This window comes from Paroedura picta, chromosome 9, assembly GCF_049243985.1.
Source record: "Paroedura picta isolate Pp20150507F chromosome 9, Ppicta_v3.0, whole genome shotgun sequence".
Taxonomy (NCBI): domain Eukaryota; kingdom Metazoa; phylum Chordata; class Lepidosauria; order Squamata; family Gekkonidae; genus Paroedura; species Paroedura picta.
Genome location: NC_135377.1, coordinates 38,790,541 through 38,814,123, shown reverse-complemented (window position 1 = coordinate 38,814,123; position 23,583 = coordinate 38,790,541). Strand labels below are relative to the sequence as shown.

The window sequence follows — 23,583 nt, the reverse complement described above, 5'->3', positions numbered from 1 at the left end:
CTTCTGGTTGCGTCCCGGTCACCCGGAAGCTGTGCTTTCTTCCGCGTTTCACTAACTTTTCCGGCGGCATGCACCGAAGCTGCGGCCGGTTGCAGTTGGCACCGTTCATTATCAGAGATTTTAGTTGCCGCCATTCCACCCCGAATGTGCGTTATTCCCCCCCCCCCATGCATAATGGGACTAAGTGGCAATGCCCAGTCTAGCACGATAGAGCTTTTCATGATGTGATGAATTTCTTATCATCTGATAGTGTTTAAGCCCATTATGATGAACAGAAGCCACTAATTCTTGCATGTGTTGCTTCCTCATATGGTATTGGGCGTGTCCTAAATCATCAACTTGCAGAATATCGTGATGCAGATTCTGTGATTGCAAATCTGTGTTTGTACAGCTCTAGTTGTGAAGCCTATATAAAGGCCTAAGATATGTTGGATTCCATAGATCAGGGGTAGTCAACCTTTGGTCCTCCAGATGTTCATGGACTACAATTCCCATGAGCCCCTGCCAGCAAATGCTGGCAGGGGCTCATGGGAATTGTAGTCCATGAGCATCTGGAGGACCACAGGTTGACTACCCCTGCCATAGATGACATATTTGGAAGTGCAATTAGCAAAGGATTTTATCAAGTCCCTCTTCTGTATCAGTAGAAATGGCACTGCTTTGCCTGCAGAAAATCCCAAATTCAGTATCTGGCATCTCCAGTTAAAAGAGTCAAGTGAAGGATTAGGTAGGAAACCTCCACATGAGACCCTGGAGAGCCGCTACAAGTCTGAGTAGACAATACTGACCTTTATGGATGGTCTGATTCAGTATAAGGTAGCTTCATGTATATTCATGTGTGTATTTTGTTTTTGTTTTAATACGAATTTTAACACTTGCTTAGAGGCACAGGTTTACGTAAGGTCATTTTGTGTATTCGTGGCTGAAGTGAGATTTGAACAAGGATTCCTAACTTATGGATTAACTACTTTGCTTTACCAACTCATATGGAAATAAATTTAACAGATATTTTTATTTCTCTTCATTTCCCAGAGATATTTGAATTGCAGATCTGTCTAGGGCAATACATAATGTTTTGCCAGCCTCTTGTCTTATCATTACCCCAATCCTTTGAGGTAGATCTAGAATGGCTGGCTGGCTCAAGGTCACCCAATGAACTTGATGACTGAATGGGGCTTTCACCTGCATTGCCTTGGTTCTAGTGGAACACTCGGCACTACATCATACTGGAAAATATTTTTAAAAGCTTTGAAAAGCAATAGTGATAGCATTGCAGGGTGTCATGTTCCAGATCTTACAAATGATACAGACATGTTCAAGTTTGGCTTGACATTTGGCCACAGCTTTATGGTTATGCAAATGAGTGATGGTGAACTATGGGCAGATCATGCCTCCTTATGGCCAACTGACTGTAACACCACCCACATCAGCTAGTCATTCACAGGTACCAAGCAACGTGCAGGTCAAGCTCCCCCTACCACCAGACCTGCTGTGCAAATGGGAGAAGGCATGAGGAGAGGAGCCCTGCAGCCATCAGCCTCCATTGGATCTCCCAGCCATCTGTAATGCGAAGCAGTTGCCTCCCCAGCTAGGAAGGTGCTGAAGTTCGGCATGGACCCATCCCCTTAAGGAGGACCCCAGTCCTGCCAGAGCCTGGCACACAGGTGTGGGCTCCAACCCAAGGGATACACCCCCACAGGCATGACCATCAGCTGAGACAAATAACAATACAACAGAAGAAAAATGTGAATCCAAACAAATAGACAGATTGAAAGACAAAATGATAATCAAGGTGGGTAGGTGGGAAGTAACTTGGAGGCCGAGGAGAACAGGCTGTACACTTAAGAGCTCTTCCTTATATGGGTATCCAGAGATGGCCTCCACACACCCATAACCACACCTTTCTGCCCAACTCACCTGGAAATGAGCGGGAACCATGAGGCCCAGCTAGCCTGTCAGGCCCTATCCAAGGAAGCTGGGCTGTCTCCTCTTCCAGTACCTTTAGACATCCCCAGACCTCCCAATGATTGCAAATGCATAATCCTGTTTCACAAATGGTCACTGCAGGACATGAGTGACTGCATTTCTTTTTCCTGGTAACCACTATCAGTCAGTGCTTTTATACCTAAACAGATGCTATTTGTCACTTTGTATTATGTTTTTTGTCCAAAGGTAACCGGTGCTGACTGCTTAAGAGGATAATGCTATTTGACTGAGCAATGACTATGCTGGAGCTGCCTACTTATACCAGCCTTTCTCAACTTTTTAACTGTCGAGAAAGCCCTGAAACATTCTTCAGACTTTGAGAAATCCTAGAATTGGCACAGTTGTGCAGAATATGGTTGGGAAGCATAGTGGGGTATACATCCACCAGAGACCCCTTCCCTTCCCACCCCCTCCAGGCCCATCATTGGCCATTTTGGGAGGGGGAGGGTTGGGTTGACATGACTATATGTGGTGATATCACCATATAAATGTTCAAAAAAATTTAAAAATATATTAAAAATTATGAACTCCCACCCATTTAGGAAACCCTTCCAAGGCTTTCAAGAAACACCAGGACTTCATGAAATCTTGTCTGAGAAAGCCTGACTTATACAAATATGTTGATGGGGAAATAGTAGTTTCAGGTTAACATCTTGTATATTGCCACTTTTTATTCCATCGTTAATCTTTGCAAAATGCTTTACATGGGTGTTCTGTTAAGAGTTGAAACACTCTCAGATAACATCTCATTATTTGGATTTCATTCATATGATAAAGTGGCTGCATTCAGACCTTAGCCCAAAATCATAGTTTTGTTTGTTTAACTGTTGTTACTTTGTGAAATGAGAATTTGGCTCACAAACAATGGTACTAAACCTGGTATGCCTCAACAAATGCTGGCCTCATTGTCTTAATTTTTTTCTCTGGCCACCTTCACAAAGACCCAGATGATATTCTGGCCTTCCTTGTGGCAAGGATGATGTTGGGAGCAAGCCAGGATGTCCCTGTTCTTATGTCATTTCAAATCATAGGTAAGAATAATCATAGGTAAGAACAGTTAATAAACTTCAAACCATGATTTTTGATCCTGTCTTGACATACCCTAACTAACCTATTTTTAGATTTTCACACTTAGCAATGCTTAGTTTAATTAACCAATGTTTTTGTGTGAACCATGCTGATATGAGGATAGGACGAAGTTGAAGCAAGAATTGCTAAATGTGCATAAACCTCACGGGGGAGATGGGTTCTTGCTGTTAAATTAAGTAGAAGAGCATAATAGTATGTCAATTCTGCTAAGATGACTTCTTCATATTGCACTGTCAGCTGCCTAGGCAACTGAGAATTATACCCGCATAGATACGACCCTTCATTATGACACATTCTACTTTAAAGAAGGAGAGCATTCCAAAATGAGAACTTAAAAAGAAGGTGGGGTGTAATAGAACTCATTTTCATTGCTATTTCAGCTTCCTGTGAGGTCTTATTTTTAAATAGAGCAGTTATTTATTTTTATGAAACTCTGCCACTGTTTTCCTTTTTATGTTGTGTTGTTCCTTATGTATCTGAAGAAAGTTATAGAAGCCATTAGTCCCAAAATATACAATCAAGTGCTTTTAAAGTATTTGCTTAAAGATGCCAATCTTCAGATCATTTCTTGATATTTGAAGTGTGCCTAAAGTAGTAGCCACTTTAAGTGGAATTTTAGGTTTGTGAAGAACTTTGGGAGGGACCATGATTCAGTGGCAGAGTATGTGCTCTGCATGCAGAAGATCTCAATTTTGGTCTCCAGCATCTCCAAGACTGTTTACACACTGGGAACTTCACTGCCCCAGCTCCTGTGCAGGAGCACAAATCGGGGGCGGATGAGGTACACCAGGCCAACTGCTCCCCCATGTGGGTGCAGGAAGAGGTGGGGCAACCTGCCATGACTAAAACTCCAACCTACAGCACAGCATGAAACCTCCAGTGCATAAGCGGTCCAAAATAAAAGAAGTAGGTGATGTGAAACACCTCTAAGAGAGCTAGTCACTGCCCATCAAAGTAGACAATACTGAAATTGATAGACTTATGGTCTGAATCAGTAGAAACACCTTTATTTGTCTATGTCCATAGGTCTTATTTAACTAGAGCCAAAGTTTGTCCACCCCTACATATACTATACCAAGCAGGGGGGGGGGGGAGTAATACAGCTCTGAAGACTCTTACATAGAGTGTGGGAGGTTTCCTAAGGGGGTGGGTTTCCTGGAAATTGGTGCAACATTATACATGAGTACTAGCACTTCTTGTTTGTTTATTATTTGTTTGTTTGTTTGTTTGTTTAAATACTGCACCCCCCCCCCCCCAAGGATTTGTCTTCTTTTAACACAAAAAAAGTCCTGGATAGCAGGAAAGTCACCTTAGGCTCATTCTCGTCTTCCTTAACTAGATTACACTGAGTTCTGGTACTAAATCTTAGGAGATTCAGATGGACCATTTGGTAAGTTGCTACTAAATTAATGTTGCAGTGTAACTAAAGAACTCCATATGAGAATTTAGCAAGTGGTGATAAAAAACACAATGACATATGAGCCAGAATGTTGTGACTGTAAATCATTGACACATCAGCTTTAGCCTACTGTGACATACCTTTTTATGGCAACTTAGTCTGCAGCAGTTTTCAAGTTGAATCCCATGAACTGATGATGTAGGAAAAAAATAGACTCAGTCACCAGCAAATTACCAGTTACAAGCCTACTGAAATTAACTTATTTTGTTAACGCATGAAGGCATACAGGAAGGTTTTCTTCCCAGAATTTTTAGCTAGAATAAAGTTGTTGAGGGAAATTTTAATGAATTTTTACGGAGTTGTATTCTACATGGTTTAACTGAAACCAGTGAAGCACATAAATAATTGAAGGATACCAGGTCTACATTCAGACATCACTTCTAAGTATACAGGAGGGAAAACACACACAAATCTGGATTGTTGTTGGGTTCACTAATGGGTCTTACTCTTCCAGCTTTCTCACCCCTCCCGAATGTTTCAAAACTAATTTTAGTTATCCTTCACATACAAGTACAGGATCATACATTAACCAGAACTAGTTTTTCTAACTGAGATTTGATCAAGTTTAACCCTGTGGAGGAAAATTCTTGATAACCTGCATATGTACATCATCACAGTGTGTAGCAAAAATAGTTGTATCCATTATTCTCTGCATGAGTAGGGAAGAGCAAAGTGCACTTATGAAACTGACTAAAATCCAGATTCCTGAACATTTTTTCTGTAACTATGGTTATGTGTGATGTCACTGCAACCTGAACTATTCTAGGCTATTAAATTACTGTTTACAAAAATAATGCATGAAAAAATATTTTTGTTCTTGTCCACCATACCTTCTGTCAGATAGTATTTCTTATATTATGATATCTTTATTCCCAAAATATTTTTGAGTGGACAGGATTGTCATTATGCCATTTAGTTCTTGAACTGAAGAAAATAGCATGTCTTCCTTGACATTTATACTCTATTTTTGGTTCAACAGCAGAAAATTAATTCAAACAAACTCCAAATACAGTCAATGGGGTGGTTCGAACCATCTCTAGGTATCCTTCCTCCAACTGAAGTTCATTGAATTCCACTTAAATAGAAAAACTCTTTGGATTAGAGAACTACAACATAAATCCAGAAGGAAAGTGGGAGTATAAATATTTTAACACCTGCATAGAAACTTTGCTCAGGATCCACCCCATTTGCTGAACTGTTTCCTGAGGTGTTGGCAGTTAAGGCTTTTTCAGTCTCACTGTCTCTTCCAGTAATGCAAGTACCCTGATCTTTATGTTGAGATTGATAATATTGTATTTAATTGTGTTATATAAAGCAGAACACAAAGTAGGGCCAATGAGAATCAGTGAAAAAAGCAAAACAAAACAAGAATTTTCACCCACTGGTAGAAGACAATCCTAGAAGGGGACAGACTCCTAGGAGGTGGGGATTCCACAGTTTTAATGCCATATCCAAGAAGCCCCTTTTTAGATTAGCACCTGAAGGAGGGGTTCTGAAGATGGTTGTAGTAGCTGGATAGATTTGCATAAGAGTATGCAGTTCTTGGTATGTTGCCCCATGCAATATAGGCTTTAGAGCTCAAAAACAGCTCCTTGAATTGGGCCCAGAAGCAAATGTGAGCCAGTGTCAATAGAAAAGGGCTTGGGTGATATATTCATGTGACCCACTCCAGTTAAAATTCTGGCTGTAACATTTTGTACTAATTGTAGCTTTCAGACAGTCTTCAACAGCAGTCACACATATAGGGCATTGAGGTAGATGTTACGGGGGAATGCACCATAGTGGCAAGATGTCTTTTGCCCAGGAAAAACTGCAGTAGACTCACCAGTCAAAGCTACTGAAAGGAACTGCTGGTTGCCTCTGCCACCTGCTTATGTTTAAGTCCAGCTGCACCCATAGACTTTACTAGGAATGCAACACCTCAGTTCCTGGGTCAGTCCTCCTTTCCACATCCTTTGGGGAGGTTTATTCAAAAATCAAGATTCAAAGCTTAGGTTTAAGCAGTTATGTAAATAGTTCTTTAAAACCCTTCTCGTGAAATGTATAGTTTTGTTGCATTCTGTTGTAAGGTCAAGATAAAAATCAGCAATACAACATTTTACTGCAGTTTGTTTAAGCTTTAACATTTGTTAGTAAACAAAAATAATTTTCAGCTTCTGGGTATAATTTGCAGGGGATCTAGCATTATTTTACTTTCTCATTATATTAGAGTATTGAAAATCTGTCAAGTAATAATGAATACATTCAACCTAATGCCCCTAACCTCCAAATATATAGCCCGACACAACGTTGGTGCTGTTTATTATGGGAACTTGGGGAAAGAGAAACTATCAGAGTCCTAACTCAATGCAATTTAAAGTCTTGGTTATTGATCACTTTGTGAAATATGGTGTGTATCCAGCTATAACTTCATCTAAATTATAAAGGTCATAGTCATTGAATGTCTTGATCCTGTAAGCTTGGTCCCTTGTCTGCTTCATATTTCTAGACAGCTGAGAGGGGTTTTACAGCTACAATAGAACTAGGGAATACTTCTAATTAAAAATGGAAACAATTGTGACTAAGCATGAATGAGCTAAGTGCTCCAAATGTATTGCACTCTTGGGGGCTCTTGTTTACATATATTTGATAGGGTAACTTCTAAAATTCCTTCCCTTTGAATATTTCCCTAGAATTAGAGAATTGCAATTTACCATGTGCAGTCACAGTGTTGTACAAAATTGTTTTGTGTTGTGCCATTCTTTCAGCACAGATTTCTAGAATGTGAAAGGATTACTGATGTGAGCGTGTATATGCTTGTTGTGGTTATTTAAGGAGATCCATTAACATTTTTAAAACTTAGAACAAAATCTTCAAAACAAAGTATGCAGAAGAAATATTTTAAAAATTTAATATACTTATTAAAATGATTAAGCCACAATTTGTTAAATTTCTTTAAATATTTAGTTTATACTTTATTTAAAATGTTATTTTCTTGTCTCAAATATTTTACTATTTTGATGTTCACAACTTAAGGATCCTAGATCACCCAAAATATTTTATATTTAAAAGTAATATTTAAAAACAGGTAAAGTAAATTAAATTATCTTATTGGGGATTAATTGAGGGGGTTTTATGAAAATTGTTGTATTTTATCTTTTATGTTTTTCTAAACTGCTGCAGCAGGGTATAAATTAAATTATAAATACATATAAATAAATAAAATAAATAACAATATTACAGCTATCTGCAGTATCTAGCACCAGTGGCCAGCATATAGACATGTGCACTCACCCCCCCCCCCCCCAAACACCGACCTAAGTGAAGTTATTTTTTTTTCATAAAGCTTTTCATTGTTAGAAAGATTTAATGGATTTTAAACAGTATGAAAGTTTAATGTGACTACCCCTGCTGAGACATGCATTAGTGGTGTACATTTGTCTAATCTGAGCTGAAAAAATACCCAGAAAAATGACTTATCGGTATTTGGAGAGGAGTATTATTTATTCTGATTAAAGTTCAGAGGATCTGATCATCTACCAATATTTGCCTTGGGTGGGCCTCATGAGCTGAGAGTTCCCAGCCAGATCTACGTGCAGCAGGGAGAAATTTTCCCACTGCATGTAGATCCTGGGGTCAGCTTACCCCCAGCTGAGCATGTAGGAATAATTCTCCCTGTAGGATCAATTGCTTGGTAGACTCTGCTGGACAATCAAGTTTAAACTGGGCCAACTGTCAGAGCCCAGCTGAGCCTGCAGGGAGAGTTCTTCTCGGGATTAGCTGGTCTCTGGGCACGCGGCAGAACCCTAGTCTTACCTACAAGATCAGCTGCTTGGTAGATTGTGTTGGGTAGTCTGGTCTGACCCGGGTTGCCCAGCAAAACCTGTGGGGAGAGTTCTCCCTGCAGGATCAGCTGCTTGTTGGTTTACAGGGACCGAAAAGAATACCTGGTAAGCCTTGATTCAGTTGTTTTCAGTGGTTTGCCTGCTGCCTTTTTTTTCTTCAGTATTTTTTTGAGTCTATTGGGTGAAAAAGATCAGGATTTTGGAAATATCCAAATTCTCTACAGGTACTAGGATCTAGCTTTTTTCAGGTCCTATATTACAGGTCCAAATTGAAAAATACCAGAAACAAATTGCACACACCTAACATGCACCCACCTACTGTTAGCAACAAGCATTCTTTGTCTTACCCATTTTGCTGGGTGTGAAAGAAATCAGTGTAATTTTGGGGTGGGAATGGTTTGTAGAGGAGTAAGCAGTTGCCAATAATCTCCACTTTGATGAATTGCTGTCTACTATCTCTGTTATTTCTTGTGGTTGTATAAGGATTCATGATTGTTATTATACAGAATAGATGTCTTTTGATGTCTGGGTTTTGATGTCTGGATATGAACTTCCCTAGGATTAATGCTTCAGGTACAAAAAACTCTCCCTTCTGCATGAAACTGAAAAAAATGTGCAGAAACCACCACACAGGAGCACACACCAAAGTGAGAGTGACTCAACACAATTAGGTTGACTTACCAAATCACATCTTGGAGGTTGTGGAAAGAATAAGGAATGGAGGGCTTTGCACTTGCATCCAGTATCACTGGTCCTTTTTTTCCCCATTACAACTTGGCCTGGGAAAGATGTGTGTTCTGTACATGCATTCAGAAACTCCAGATGTTCCCTTCCCACCCAAAGAAGGGGGTTTCCACCTTTTTTCAGACCTCCCACAGTAGTTGCTTTGTTCCATCTAGACTTTGCAGGAACAGTATGGACATCAAAGTCCCAGATTACTGGATATCCAGATTGAAAACATGGTGCTGCTTGCCTTGCTGTGTCAAGTTATGGCATAGTGCAGTGATGGGTGAGACCCATAAATGCCCTCACCTGGTGGCTGTTCCTACCTAAGATCCTGAGAGTTCAGATGGGCTGAATGTTACCTTCACATATTTTGTGATTTATGCCATCTTCATTGTCAACATTCAGAGAAGTGCAGATGAGCTGTCAACAGTGTTTCCTCTCAACATTCATTTTTCAGGTTGATGTAAATATAGCAGCTGACCTATTAAGACCTTTTTTGTTTGCCTCTGATACTCAGCTTAGTACTTGTTATCTCAAGCCTCTCCTTCACATAGAGAGGCACTAAATTTGTGAGGCTGTTATTTACCTAGAAGATGTCATTCTAGATGGAAAAATAAAGATTGTCATTTCCAATGCAGCTCTTTTTAGATAAAATGCATATATGATAGACTGGTGGAATGATATTTATGGCATACTACTAAATGTATTGTTCATGAACTACAGTGCAACCCTGTGCAGAAGTACTCAGAAATAAATGAGTTTAGATTGAAGTAACCTTTGCACTGCTAGCAAAGTAAGTAACTAAACAGACTGAGCTGCAAATCACAAGGTCCCTGATTCAAATTTTCCCTCTTCCACAAGGTCTCTAGGTAGTATTTGGCAGGCTAAGCTCAAGAGAATCCAGTAAAACTTCCATGAAAACTCTATTTTACTGCTTTGTAGTTATGAGTGTTGTGTCTTTTAATTTATTTCAGTGCTTTATTATAAACTACCTTGGACACTTTCACAGAAAGCTGGGTTCGTTCTATAGATGCAGATAAATGAATCAATAGGTTGCTCCCTCTCAGTTATCACTGATCCATGTCATGTGGCATTTTGGGCCCAAGCCAAAGAGTGCTGCTAGATGAAAGTAAAATCAGCCTCCATGAGTGCCCTATAATTTGTAGGATCCAGTGCTATGTAAGAACAGAGCTTTGAACATTTTACATTGCTGTATAAATACTATATATAGTATAACTCGCAATGCAACCAATGGTGCCGTATACCAAAGAATAGGTTTTTAGGTGTATGCCTTATGAGCTATTAAACCTTAATGAATGAAATAAAATGAATAGGTTTTCCATGTTTTCATATCCTGGCTTTAAGGGGAGATTCTCAGACTGCTTTCAGTGATCCTTCTTAAGTGAAAATAACTACTTTTTAAGCTTCCCCAAGTGTAAAATGGCCTGCTTAATCTGCAATACTGAATGTGTTGATCTAGTCACCCAAATACATGTATTTCCAAAAAGAAAATTAAGGTACATGATTGCAATCTTGGTTCAGTGAATCATATCAAGTCTTTAATGAATTTTAAAAAATCATTTCACTCTGATGGGTACCAGTCTAACACTCATTCATTAGCCATGTTGTAACTCCATATAATAATCAATAGTACAAAGTAGTTCTCTCAGCCACAAAATAAAAATTGAATTGGATGGTAGGTGTAGTGGGTTAACCCTATATGCGCATATCCAACCTTCAGGATCAAGGATAGTTAAAACTAAGCTGTAGTGGAGAAGTCATGCTTTCTATGAATGCAGCTTCAGCACCTCAAACAGGAACAAAAATATTTGGTAAAGGGCAAAACTACATAAGATGCTGGGAGTTCTATGAATTAGCTTTTATTTAGGTTTCATTATTTTTATTTATTTATTCACTTTAATACCACAAATATTGAACCTGAATTTCATTCATTCATTCATATTTGCTTTTATTGACCGCCACTCCCAGACTGCTGGCTCATGATGGTTTACAGTAAAAAATCTATAAAAACACAAGAATTGGTATTGGCAGCAAAATCCAATATATAACCTCCCCCCCATCCATGCCCGAAGAGAGCAATATACCACTGCCCTCAGGAGAAGTAGTCCCTGCCCAGATGTCTGGCAATGGGGCTTCTGCAGGGAGGGACCCAATCATACTTGGCCTGGCCTCAATCAAACGCCTGGCGGAAGAGTTCCGTCTTGCAGGCCCTGCAGAACTGTAACAGCTCCATCAGTAGGGTTGTGCGATTCGGCCGCTTCAGCGTCCATTCCCTCGGGGCGCAGTCAGCACTGCGCTGTGGGGGGGGGGAGGGCGGTGCCAGCAGCGGCATGACAGCGGGCGTAACTACGCAGGTGCGGAATTCCAGAATTCAGCTCTTCTGGGAGCTCGTTCCACCAGGCCTTGGCTGACTGAGGCCAGGCATATCTCCCAGAGATCTGGGACAATGGACAGATTCAAACTTGCAGAGCGAAGAACCCCTCAAGGGGCATAAAGAAACAAGCAGTCATTTAGATATGTGGGACCCAGGCCATGGATGACCTTGAAGTTAAGAATATAATTGATAACCTTTCATTTGATTGTGTTTAGCATACCATAAAATACATGAGAGATTGAGATGGTGAATAATATAAAATGTTTTTATGACTTCAGTAACCAGTAGACTTTGTTGACAGCACTCAAATAGACTACAAAAGTGCCCCATTTAGTGAAGAGGATTAAATACTTTCAAAAGTGCTGCGACACAGACTGCCATTCTTAAAATAGCACAATTTTTCTTCTGCATTCCAGGATATAATGCAAATGTTGAGAGAATATTTTCTTTAATGAATGCCCAGTGGACAGATGAAAAGAACAGATTTACCATTGATGCGATAAAAGGTGTCTGATAATGCAGTATAGCCTGCATGACTATTCATGCCTTCAGTTCTACAAATACCTACTTGAACAGCCAACTCTGCTTAGGAAGATAAAATCTTCCAACTATTCAGATGCCATTTTATCATAGGTTTACAGGTACTGATGCTGTAAGCATAGCAGTACATTATGATAGTTAAGTGGTATTTTTGTGGGAGACTATTTTGTTGTTTGTTTACTTCAGTACAAATTTGCTGTTTCATTAAAATAAGCAGTTATGTAAATAAATGCATAATACATAGTTTTCCAGCTTGGTGTAGTGGTTAGGGGTGTGGACTTCTAATCTGGTGAGCTGGGATAGATTCCCCACTCCCCCACATGCAGCCAGCTGGGTGACCTTGGGCTCACCATAGCAATGATAAAGCTGTTCTGATCAAGCGGTAATATCAGGGCTCTCTTAGCCTGTCTGTTGTGGGGAGAGGAAAGGGAAGGCAATTGTATGCTGCTTTGAGACTCCTTCTGGAAGAGAAAAGTGGCATCTAAGAACCAACTCTTCTTCTTCTTCTTCTTCTTCTTCTTCTTCTTCTTCTTCTTCTTCTTCTACGTGTGTGTGTGTGTACATATGTGTTTATGTGTAATCCCATCCTATCCACAATGGCTGAGTGATTTCTGCAGTTTCATTTGCCAGCAAGAAATTCTTACTAATCTGGGCATCTGAGAAAAAAATCTTGTTGGTGAACGTTGTCTTCTTTTTGCAGTAGCAAAATATGATTGCCCTATTCCTCCTTATGTGAAAGTATGTTTTCAGGCTTTGCATTCTATGAAACTTAATGACTTCTGCTACCACAAGCTTTTTTGGGGGGAGGGGGACAATGATATTTTGGAATTTGGGGTAAGATTAATATCAATATTAATATATACCATTATATGATTTGTGAAAATTTTATTTTATGTTTGCTTGTTATTGTTATTTTTAGCATGTTTACAGCATTACAATTTATATGTTTACTCAAATGGGGTAAATGAGAGCTCTTTTGACACATTTCAAATCTTTCCTGCCTTGTACCATATTTCAATTCCAAATGGAAGTGCTATCCATGTGTTTTTAAACAATAGGAATGGGAACTAATTCAGTTTCCGTCATCTTGTGCAGTTTGACCCATATTTGAGTAATTTTAGTGAAACCACAACCTTTAACCCCCCCCCCCAAATGGTTTGAAAGAAAAATTGCATAAGTAAGATGATGAGTTGACTCAAGTAGATATATGAACCAATGTAGTTCAGTTCTATTTGTGCAAGATCTTGTGTAACACTTTCCTCCCTTTATAGTGTCCAGAAATTGGTTACATAGGAATTTGCACAAGCAGAAATGCAATTTAGAATTCAATAAATTTGAATTAGTGCAAGCAGTCACATTTATCTTCTCCTTACATTTCTGTTTTGTGCTGGATACAACCCAATATTTATAAATAGTAATATAACTGTGAGGTCTAGGTACATATTTTACTATTTCAGCATTTGAAAATGAAATTCAGTTGCTTGAATATTTTGTTCTCTTTCAATTACAACCATTGATTCCTCTATGAAAAGATAAATTACTCTCTCTAGTATAATATAATTATACCAAAGATTTCATATCTATTATGCATCCTCAAGGTTGATTAATTGTGATGTTGGTGTTCCTACAGCTATTCTTTGTTTCACAGATCACAACACCAAATACTCAAAGTTGAATAAAAATATACATAATCCCTGTGCACGTATGCCTCTTAGCCTTAATATATTGTTTTGTGTTTTGTGCTTCTCATTCACAAGGCAAATTTGCCATTATATCAGAAAGCAGAAATTAGAAGGATTATTTTCATAGAGAAGATATGAAAAGTCATCATTTGGGGGATAGGAATTTACTTAGCAGTAAATGTTAAAGTAAACCTCTTGAAAACATTTTCATATCCTTATTCAAGATTCTTAGATAGGCAGTGTATAAATTCTGTAAATAAATAAATTGCCTTGTTTATCTATATGTCAATTTCAGAGGGTACTCATAAAGAAAACTGTATTAATCACTTATTATCACAAATAATAAGTGATTTGTGTATTCTGGAGATCATTTACAATTCCGATAGACCCCCAGCTCCCATCTGGAGGTTGACATGGCAATCTTATGGCTGGCATCTATAATTATCACAGAGCCCACTGCCCCCAACTGAGTGTCCATGGTGCTGACCTAAACACTCTCCCACCACTTAGCAGCATGATGGAAAGTGCATATAAGTGGTCTGTGTTGCTGGGAGCACTGATAGTGAGAGAGCTTGCAAATGAATGATCTGGCAGGGAAGGACCGTGACTGGTGTTTGGGAGCTTGAACAGGGAGAGCAGTGGTGAGAAAGGGCCCCAAGCACTCCAGGGCTAAAATATCAGATCCTTCATACTATTGCCTACTGTTTTTCATCTCCCTTTGGGAATCAATCAGGGTTTGTAGGGGTTCTTATGGATAGATGTTTCCAATTGATGATTCCAGTGGGGAGGCCAGCATTTCATGGTGTTCTTATTATCTGGCCTCAACCTAGGTCTAGCAGAACAGCTCTATTTTACAGTATTCCAGTGTCAACCTGCAGAATAGGAATTTGTATGAAGATTCAATACTGCCATGATTGGGTTCTAAACTGACTGGGGTTATTTTAGTCTAAGAAAAAAGTGATCACTCTTTAGATGCTTAAATATACTTTTCATCTTTCATTTGACAGCCAAGAGCTAGCTGATTACTTCCTACTAGACCATTTAGTGTTCTTCCTAGCTTCTGGCCTTATTTGCTAATAGTTTTAAGGTATCAGTATGCTATTTGTTCTTCAGTATAATGAATATGTACATTAAACATTAACTTTTTAATTTATTTGAATTCACAATTTAATGTAAGTAACTGTGGTGTTGGTGACCTTGTATAGTTACTTGTAGGGCTAAGTTAGATTTGGAGGGAAGGAGGAAAGAAAGAAAGGAAGAAAGACAAACAAACAGAAAGACAGAAAGAGGAGGAATACCAGGTGGTTTGACAGGAAGCATTGGACAGAAGGATCAGGAAACAGAGGTAACATGGTTAAATATGATTTGGGAGGAGAGTTTAAAAACAGAGTGAAATAGGTATCCTTGTTGAGCATCGTGTGAGAGAAGGTCACACAAAGTACAGTTTTCGGCATCCAGAATGCAGACTACACAGCAAGAAATATAAGGATGCTCAGAGAAACTGAACAGCAACAACCAAATGAGTGTTTCCTCAAACAAGAGAATAAGGGAATTAAGAACAAATAAGTTTATTTTTACCCATAGTCAAATACCTGTGTATAAATGGGTAGCAACCTGTTGGAGGCCATTATTTAGCTGGCCAAGTATTATCCACGGAAGGGAGACAGTTCCATAGGAAATTCAACACTCAGAAGGCTTTCCAAAAGCATGCTCAATTTCCACTTCCCCACCAAAATCCAGGTCCATTAAATCTTCTCACCTTTTATTGACATCTCAGTTCAATTTCTCTTTCACAACTATGGTTTTTACAACAGAAGAAATTCTGCTGTGGATTTTCAGAGGGCATAAAAGGCAATCCATGACATTCTGGTGCATGCTGAATCTCTGGTCAAAATATATTGGAAGCTCTCACATCAAAGAATTTATGAAGAAATGTGTTCTGTTGAGACTGTGAAGTAATGTTACCAAGTTCTTGAGCAAACTAAAATTCTGTTGCAATAAGCTCTGTTAGATCCCTCCAGAGATAAATCTAAGAACCAAATGGAATGAGTGAGGGATGGTGCTAAGTCACCACATGGTTGAGTTCTGTGGAAGAGCAGTAAAAAAAAAAATCCATATTTCAAAAAGTAGTTAAAATAGTGTTTTATACCATATATATTTATATAGCCAATATAATTTATCTGAATTTCAAATGTGTTTTTGTTCTGTTTCTATAAAAACCAAAGCCTTCAGTGTGGCTCTTTATAATGTGTGTAAGTGGCAGCAACCAAGAGCTAGTTTGATCCAAATCTGGTAAATATTCATTTCTAAATTATAATTTTCTTCATCCAGATCTACTATATTATACTGTTTCTATTACTAAGCAAAATTTGTACTTGGGAAATTTTATTTTCTTCTACACATTAATATCATGCATTCTCACACTGCTATGGCATTGTCAAAATAATACAGTTATTAATATTTTACTCTAAGCCTTATTAAATAGTACAATTTAAACATTCACTCCACCGTTTGTTGAAGAACAGAACTATATAAAGCAAAAGAATGCAAATCAGTTTGGTTTATATTTGCTTTAGGCTCAACAGTTTTTTCAGTTCTTTAGTTTGGTTCACTTCCAGAATAATTCAGAATAATTAGGTGGTAATTGGTCTACTTTGAACTTGTTTGGAGCAATTCCAGTGCATTTCCTGTAGATGACTAATACATCTACATGCAAATTATCTAGCCGGAGAACATGATTTCCAATATTTCAATATCCATTACAATTTTTAGAAATTTTGTCAATGATGTATCATGGATTGCATCCAGTAAATGTGGTATCTATAATACTATGAAATAAGCAATATATTTATCTTAACAAGCTTTGTGTCAACATCAGATTGACAACATTGGAAGGAACTTGTTTTCAAATTCTCTCTGGTGACAGGTTAAAAGAAAATTAATTTTTCCAGAAAGGAAATTAATTGAAGTGTTAAATCCCCAGGAATATGAAATAAATTAATTTAAATAATGCAATTAACATCTGTATAAAGTTGCACAATGGTGAAAAGGGAATTTGACATGCATATTGTGGGAAAGACGGTCAATGTTGTATTTGTTAGTTTCTCATTTTTAAGTTGCTATCCTGATAAAGTTAGCTGTTACTATGTGTCCATTGAAATCCTGGGAACTGGTCATGATCAACTTTAGTTGACACATTCCTTTGATATTTTTATATTGGTCTCTTAATTTTTGTAGTGGTAATAATTGGTAAAGTCTATTAAAATGTAATTTCCATGCAAAATTGAACTGGAAAATGTTAATAGGCAATCTATTAATTGCGAGAAATCAACATTAAGTAATGAGTTGTGACATAAGAATAGGGAACTGTAAGCAATCCTGAGGAAAAGCACTGGTACATCTCTTGAACCAGTGGCCAATGCAGAGATCTTAATTAGGCATTTCACGTTTTTAGATTAATGTGGAAAAAGGCTCCGAAGTGTGTTAAATGAAACCAGCCATTGGTATCTGCATTTTTAATATTTGTATCACAATTAAAATGACACCAAAAAGTAGAGCTAAGACCAAATTCATAATGAAGGGCTGATCATGAAATGCACCTAGTGAGCCCTCTAATTAACCAAAGGAATGAGGACTGTACACAGTTTATAGAAATTTCTATGGCACAAATCCATATGTGGACAGCATGCAAAAGTCGTGAAATCACCACTGAGTTAAAAATGCACATTTCAACTGGAATACAATGTGCTGTGTTAGGGGGAAAACTCAACACAAAATTGCCTTCATAGTAGCCATAGATTTCTGAGTGACCAATTGTTTATGGCATCTCTAGAACAAGGTTGAATGAAATAAATACTGAGAAGCCTTGATTAGCATTTGCCAGGATCTGATTCTGGCAGCAGCTTCACAATTCACTTATAAGCACCCTTTGCCGCCTGGAGAACTTTCACTGAACTATTGGTCTGAAGCTGTCTTATAAGTCACAATTTATCAGATACATAATGTTTAGCAGCCCTACAAGCTCAGTCAAACCAATTATTTATTGTAACTGCTTTACAGATGGACAGCTTAAGTAAAAATGGAGATAAAATTCCCCCATTGCTCCAACGAAAACCTGTGAAATTCACAAGCCAAGTGAGATGTTGGAATTGGATGGAAAGCATGTCTTAGATAAGATCCCTTTCCAACTGAACAGTGTTTCTGAATTAGCAACTGATTTATTTACATCCCTGGAAGTGTCCGCTCCTAAGTGCTCATTGAATCTAGTTGACCCCACTGCCCCCCCCCCCAGAAGTTGATCTGTCTCCATCATCACAAGAGCCTTCTCTTAAGTGTCTTTCTAATTTAGGCCCATTATGCACGGCAGCCGAACCGGCGATTTCGGGTCACATGGAAAACGCATAGGGGGAAGATGCGACGCACACCGGTTAAGCACGGGACGGGGCGCAACAGCGGCAAAACTCAGAGTAACCGATTATGCACGCAGCAATCCGGGCGCCGCTTCTGGTTGCACCCCGGTCACCCGGAAGCTTCGCTTTGACCCATTATGCACGGGGGGGTTAGCGCACATTCGGGGTAGAATGGCGGCGACTAAAATCACCGATAATGCATGGTGCCGGCTGCAACCGGCCGCAGCTTCGGTGCATGCTGCCGAAAAAGCTGCGTTAGCGAAACGCGGAAAAAAGCGCAGCTTCCGGGTGACCGGGCTCAACCAGAAGCGGCGCCCAGATCGCTGCGTGCATAATCAGTTACTCTGGGTTCTGCCGCCATTGCGCCCTGCCCCGTGCATAGCTGGTGTGCGTTGCGTCTTCCCCCTCCGCGTTTTCCATGTGACCCGAAATCGCCGTTTCGGTGGCCGTGCATAATGGGCCTTTCTTCCGCGTTTCGCTAACGCAGCTTTTTCAGGGGCATGCACCAAAGCTGCGACCGGTTGCAGCCGGCATCGTGCGTTATCCGTGATTTTAGTCGTCGCCATTCCACCCCGAATGCGTTATTCCCCCCGTGCATAATGGGTCAAACTGAAGCCACTACAGTCTTTGTTCCTTCAAACAATCGGAGGGCTCTCCAGGTTAATTTAATCAATAACCCTTTGTTATGAATTTGGTCTGCATTCTATAGAAACCTGTGCCTGGGTATGCATCTATATTTTGAGGCCGTAACCCTCAGAGACTTATAAAGGTTCTCTAACTCCAGCTTTTTGAACAGTAATGTCTTATGTATCGTATAGTGAAGAATCCTTTTTTCTTCCTCTAGTGTGATGATGATGTTATCCGTTCAGTTGTGTTTGATCCTCGGCAATTCTATAGGAAAGTCTTCACCATGTGCCCCTGTCTCTGACTGCTTCTTTTATTTGGTTCATGGTCATCCCTGTGTCAGTTTTGATCATGTTGAGCCAGCGGATCCTTTGGTGACCACGTTTCCTTTTGCCGCTGACCATGCCGAGCAATAATGATCTTTCTAGCGAGTTTGATCGCATGATGTGTCCAAAGTAAGTTAGCCTTAGCCATAATATCTTCCCTTCTAATGACATAGTTGGTTTGCACCACCCTAAAACTATCTTGTTCGTAACTTTGCCTGTCCATGGTATTCGCAGCATTCGTCTCCAACACGGTAATTCAGAAGCATCTATTCTCCTGTCTCCCTTCTTCAGGGTCCAGCTTTGGCATCCATAGGTTATTATAGGGAAGACAATGGCGTTGACTAACCGGCACTTTGTATTAAGGTTGATATCCTTACTGTTCCATATTCGGTTCAAGCTTAACGTTGTGTTCTGGCCCAGTGTTATTCACCATTTGATTTCACGGCTGCATCCACCACTTTGATTGATCATAGAGCCAAGAAAGATGAAATCAATCTTTAGGTATACTTCCATCTTTTCACTTTCTTCTTTTAGTCTTTTTATCAAGGTCAATGAACTGATGAGGTGGGTTAAGTGGGACGATACTCCCAATTCACGTAAGGCATCCCATACTTTCTTTTGATCAACACAGTCAAACACTTTAGAATATCATTAAAGCATAGATAGATGGTCTTTTGATATTCATGTGTTTTTTCAAGTATCCAGCACAAATTTGTAATGTGGTCTTGGGTGCCGTGACCATGTTGAAAACCACCCTAGAGCATCAGTGGTTGATTTGAGATGGTTCTGGGTGATCTTCAATAAGACTTTACTTGTGTGGGAGATCAGGGCTATAGTTTGATAATTTGAGCAGATGCGAGCATCACCTTTCTTTAATAATGGAATAAAAATTGACCTTTTCCAATCTACTGGCCATGTGCCAGTTTCCCAGACTTTTTGGCATAATGCTGTGATTGCTGCTGGTGGTACAGATCTGCGTAGTTCCACTGGAATGTTATCTATGCCAGGAGCCTTATTATTTGGGGGCTGTTTCATAGCCCAGATCACTTCTTCCAGTATAGGTGGTTCCAATTTGGGTGTTTTTGGCTGGTGACTGAGGCACCTTGGTATTTGCATATAATTCTTCTGCATATTGTCGCCATCGATCCTTGATGTTGGTTTGGTCAGGCAAGTGTTTTCCATTCTTGTCTTTGATGGTCACTTTATAAATCAGCGCAAAAAAACATGTCTAAGCTGATTTATGCCTGTGATAAGAGTTTTAATGCTCAGAGGACATACTTGCCTTGGGCCCTCTGTCCAAGTGTAAACTCCCTTCTTATTTAGATTCCTTAGATTATTTAGATTCCCCATAAACTAAAGTTATATAGGACATTTATTTAGTCATGATTCAACTGCCCATTTTCAATGGTATTTCTGGAACATCATGTTCTGCTGAAATTAAATCACTAGCCTAATAGCCTAACAGCATTTAACTTAAAAGATAAATTTCAGTCATCATGGCTTAAATCTGCTGGAACCAGTGCACAAAAACTGAAGCTGTCAAAAAATGTCTTATTAAATCTGAACTTGTATTAGGCCAAAAGCATAATTAAACAAAAGATCTGAGATACTGGCCAGCAAGGGAGCATGAACATAGCCCCAGCTTTTCTGACTCCATACAGAAATAAATACTTGCTAATAAATACTTGCTAAAGCCAGCTGCATACCTTTTCATCCTGAAGACAATGACTTTTTTTAACATTGGCCAGATGTTCTGTCCTATCCACAGCCATTTTGGAAAGTCATTACAAGAAGGTCCATCTACTTCAAAGACTATATCCTTGTAACAGTGGACAGGTAGAAATCAGAAAGCACTTCCTGCTATATTGCCCCTTTTATAATATGATTAGAAACAAACTTTTGCAACCTGTAATAGACATTCAAACCTGTTGACAAGGGAAATGATAAAGAAACTGCTAAGCATGAAAGGAGCCACTGAACCATCTGCATTACTAAATTTTGTGCTGCTGACATTAAGATCCACAGCACCAGTAAAGGTTAAATCTGATTAAATAAGCACCTTCATTTTATACAGATTTTAGACTGGTTGTATTTCTGTTTGAACCATCATGCTGGTCTAAATCAGCTGTCCCAGTCGGTACCGGGCCACGGCTCCACCTTGTCCTCTTCCCCAGCTGCTGCCTCGGGGGCTGTCCTGCCACGCTGCCACCGGCTCACCTTTGGTGCTCTTTGGCGGCCGCCATGGCTGGGGCTCCCCCGCGGTGTGGCACTGCGCAGCACCCCCCAGTGAGCAGTGGGAAGTCAGGGGTGCTGGCGGGAAAGCAAGCAGAGCAGCGGCTCAGGTGGTGGCGGCGACGTCCCTCAGCAAAAGACTACCCCCCCCAAGGCTTCAGTAAAATTGTCAAGCATAGACCGGTCCCCAATGATAAAATGTTTGGGGACCACTGGTCTAAATGGCTAAATAAATAAGCCTTGAACCTGGATCAATTTCTTGTAGAGGATTCTGATTTCCAGCATACTTATTTGGTTGCTCAGTTTCTAGAGACTGCAGATAAGTGTCAAATGGCAGTGTTTTTAGATATGGATTTTATTTAAGTTTTTGGTTTTTTTATTATTCAAGACTTCAGTCTAAGAACAGGAGATGAAAGAAGAAAGAGTAATTGCTTTTAAATTTCATTGACTGCTTTACTACTGGAAAAAAACAATTGGGAATATCAATACATATACAACAAATTATTTAATCCAGTTAAGCCTCCATGAGTGGAAAAAATTGAAACTTTATAAATTACCATCAAATCTTGGATAGATGAAAGTTGTTCAAAGTTTCTCATTCTCATATATGTCTGGTTAACTTTAGGAGAATGAAAAACTGGGATGGATTCTCAAAGTTTCTGAAGGAGAGACTGCCAATGTGCCATCATGTAAATACCTTCCCTTATCTTCTTATGTGACAACTTTGCTGGGAGCTCAGCAAGATAGCTAGTGATATCAGCAGCAAATTCCCATAAGCATTCTAGGGTTAGAGGTGTGTGGCTTTTTAAAAAAAATTTAAACAATTGAGTTTATTTCCATGCTTTTCCAATTGAAAAAAAAATCAAAGTTTTAGGGAACACTGAAAAAAAATGCCATGAAACATTCTTACTGGAATAAACAATGTGCTTTCTAAGACAAGGTTTTCCTCATTCCAGGATATAGTATCAAGATTTGTATGTAAGTCAATCTACATCATTAGAAAATAACTCCTATGTGTACTATTGACATATTATTTAAATATGACTAATTGGGTCTACCGCTAATATGCTACACTGTGTATTACAATGCTTTATTCTTTTCAGTGTTAAACAGTTCAACACCGTAACTTTATGTGTTGCTTGTTTGGTTGTTTTTGTATTGGTTCCTGCTGAAGTAATAACATTCCTTTTGCTTACTTCAAATTATGTGCTTTATATTTTTTTAAAAAAATATCTCAGCAGAAATCTAAGATACTGGTGTTACTGTAGCATAAAGTGCAGAAGTTTGTGGCTAGTCAGTATTGGATATGTGCACAGTAAAAAAACTGGCAGCCTCATCTTAAAATACTGGCACATAAATGTCACCTCTAATTGTCCAATCTTATGCCCAGTCACCAGACGGTGTGTGTGTTTATGCCTTCAAAATTTTCCAAGCTTTTCCATCTCTGTTCAAGGATGAAGTAGCCTAATGAGCTTCTATATTTAGCGTCAGGATCTCATGTAAACTACTTGGACAGAACCTGAAGAAGAAGGGTAAACACAGCTTTTTGGTTAGGCCCACCATCTCTGCCTTTAATATTTCATAATATGCTTGTGGTAAATTTGTATCCTACTCCACCCACCCATCCAAAGAACTCTAACATCAAAGTCAGTACAGAAGGCTACATCTAGCTTATGTCCAGTTACATATACAGTGGGACCGTAAAATGATCCCCACAAAGTTCTAAGCTCTTTACCTAACATCCAATATCTGGGATACTTCAGCTTGTGATCCAAGCTTTCCTGCCAGCCCAGCCCAGCTTGTTAAACAACAGATTTGCTTCAAGAATTCCTATCCCCAACAGAAAGATACCTGAGAATAGAGAAGCTGTTTATACAATATAATAATGTATCCTGATTGTCCCATTTCTTTGGCTTATAGAATTACTAGCTGGAAATGCTATTTGGGGCATGGGATCCTTGATGACATTCACAAAAATCAGGTCCCCACAATTTTGAACTGATGGTTGTGTGGGTTGAGTAGTTAGTTACTTGAATGAGGAATATTAATATATGTTGTTTATTTAAGGGCCTATATGTAGAATTTGTCAACACTATTGGTTTTTCTGCTAGATAGCGTACATGGGCTGGACAGAAGAACGGGAACAGGACTGTCTTCAGGACCGAATGTATACACCAAAGTTTCTAGCACTGAGGGGTTCTTCACTTTATAAATTTATAGCACCTCCAGTAAGTATTGTTACCTTGTATTGATTGCCCATTAAATGTGTAGATAACTTTTATTTCATGACA

At 39.1% G+C, this 23,583-nt stretch overlaps 1 protein-coding gene across 4 annotated transcripts in view; it reads left to right on the top strand.

Annotated features, from left to right (window-relative positions):
* Positions 1–23,583, top strand: part of SNTG1 (syntrophin gamma 1) — a 253,240-nt gene that overhangs the window by 187,130 nt on the left and 42,527 nt on the right. For all 4 annotated transcript variants that reach the window (XM_077352441.1, XM_077352440.1, XM_077352439.1 and 1 more), the window contains one exon: positions 23,404–23,520. In XM_077352441.1, coding sequence (XP_077208556.1) covers positions 23,404–23,520 — 117 coding nt within the window. The remainder of the gene's footprint in view (positions 1–23,403; positions 23,521–23,583) is intronic.